Source organism: Otolemur garnettii, unplaced genomic scaffold, assembly GCF_000181295.1.
Source record: "Otolemur garnettii isolate 467f Iridium unplaced genomic scaffold, OtoGar3 scaffold00012, whole genome shotgun sequence".
NCBI lineage: Eukaryota > Metazoa > Chordata > Mammalia > Primates > Galagidae > Otolemur > Otolemur garnettii.
Genome location: NW_003852407.1, coordinates 19,878,599 through 19,880,103, shown reverse-complemented (window position 1 = coordinate 19,880,103; position 1,505 = coordinate 19,878,599). Strand labels below are relative to the sequence as shown.

The 1,505-nt window shown below is 42.4% G+C and overlaps 1 protein-coding gene across 1 annotated transcript in view; it reads left to right on the top strand.

The window, feature by feature from the left end:
• The window catches only part of DSG2 (desmoglein 2), a 50,333-nt gene that overhangs the window by 24,522 nt on the left and 24,306 nt on the right, over positions 1-1,505 (top strand). The window contains exons 7-8 of the mRNA XM_023510259.1: positions 960-1,097; positions 1,215-1,400. Of these exons, the coding sequence (XP_023366027.1) occupies positions 960-1,097; positions 1,215-1,400 (324 nt within the window). The remainder of the gene's footprint in view (positions 1-959; positions 1,098-1,214; positions 1,401-1,505) is intronic.

Genomic DNA, 1,505 nt, shown 5'->3' with positions numbered 1-1,505 from the left:
TTCACTCTGCTGCCCAGATGGGAAGAATTGTGTCCAGTATTTCTGTTGGGACTTTTGTAAATTAAAGAATATGATTATGCCTAAAATTTATCCCTTTTCACTTAATATTAGAATGAAAAAGTATTACTTTGAATTAGTAGTGTGATTTTTTTTTTTTTTTTTTAACAAGCAGCTGTCTCTGAAGTATGGCAAGTTTAGCCACTAATGACGGCTGATACTTCCTGGGCACGTACCATGTGCCAGGTGTTCTAAGCCCTTTGTGTGGATGAACCCATTTAAACCACATAGAAACCTGTGAGGCGGAGCCACTTATTGTCCCCATTTTACACATAACTAACTTGAAGATCAGAGGGACTGTGTCCAACACAGATCGTAAAGGACAGTTCCAGAACTAGGACCCAGACGGCTGGCTCCAGAGCCCCAGTTCTCCTGCCGTTCACTGAGTGGTTCTGCCCACACAGGACCCCAAGCATGGGCACCGGCTGCCCTTCCTAAACTCTAGCCATGCCCATGGAGCTTTAGTGAGGGGACCCTGTGGAAGAGAAGAGTTCACTCTTGAGTGAAATTTTAGCTTTTGTTCTCTAGCACACATCTGCTGGGAATCATATTCCTACAGGATTCAATTCAAGTTTTTTGAGAACAGGTTTTCCCACCTGCATTCCCACCATCACGTCCAGAGTAGAACAAAGTAGATTTGCAACAGTGCTCCTTTGTACAGATGCTCTTCTGATGATACCACCATATCTACGAATTTGACTATCAACAACTCCCCTAGGTTTTTCTGTCCTTCGACCAAAGCTCTAAGTATACACAGGGTCTTTACACAAATAACGGTTGTGAAACTTATTTATGACTAAAATACACTGTGATACATTTCCTAATGACAAAGTGCACTAAAGCTAGAAAGGCAGATTGGGGAGCAATTCATGTTCACCCCAGATGGTTATTTCTCATTGCAGCAACACAGCAGCTATACTTTGACGGTAGAAGCGAGAGATGGCAATGGACAAATCACGGATAAGCCAGTAAAACAAGCTCAAGTGCAGATTCGTATTTTGGATGTCAATGACAACATACCAGTAGTGGAAAATGAAATGGTAAATATTATTCTTATGATAAGTGCACCTATGTGTTTATTTTTTAATTTAAACTAAAATCATGCAACTAAAGTGTGCATTACCTTAGAATACAAACCGCGTGTCCGTGTTTTGCAGTATGAAGGGGCCGTGGAGGAAAATCAAGCCAACGTGGAAGTCATGCGCATCAAAGTGTTCGACGCAGATGAAGTCGGCTCCGACAACTGGCTGGCCAACTTCACCTTTGCATCTGGAAATGAAGGAGGTTACTTTCACATAGAAACAGACACTCAAACTAATGAAGGAATCGTGACCCTTATTAAGGTAAGTAGTGAGTGTTAAAAACAGGGCTGGGGCAGGTTGGTACTGGAGAGGAATCTGGTGCATTCTGACCCCCACACAAAAGTGCTTTGCAAACTCAACTGACAC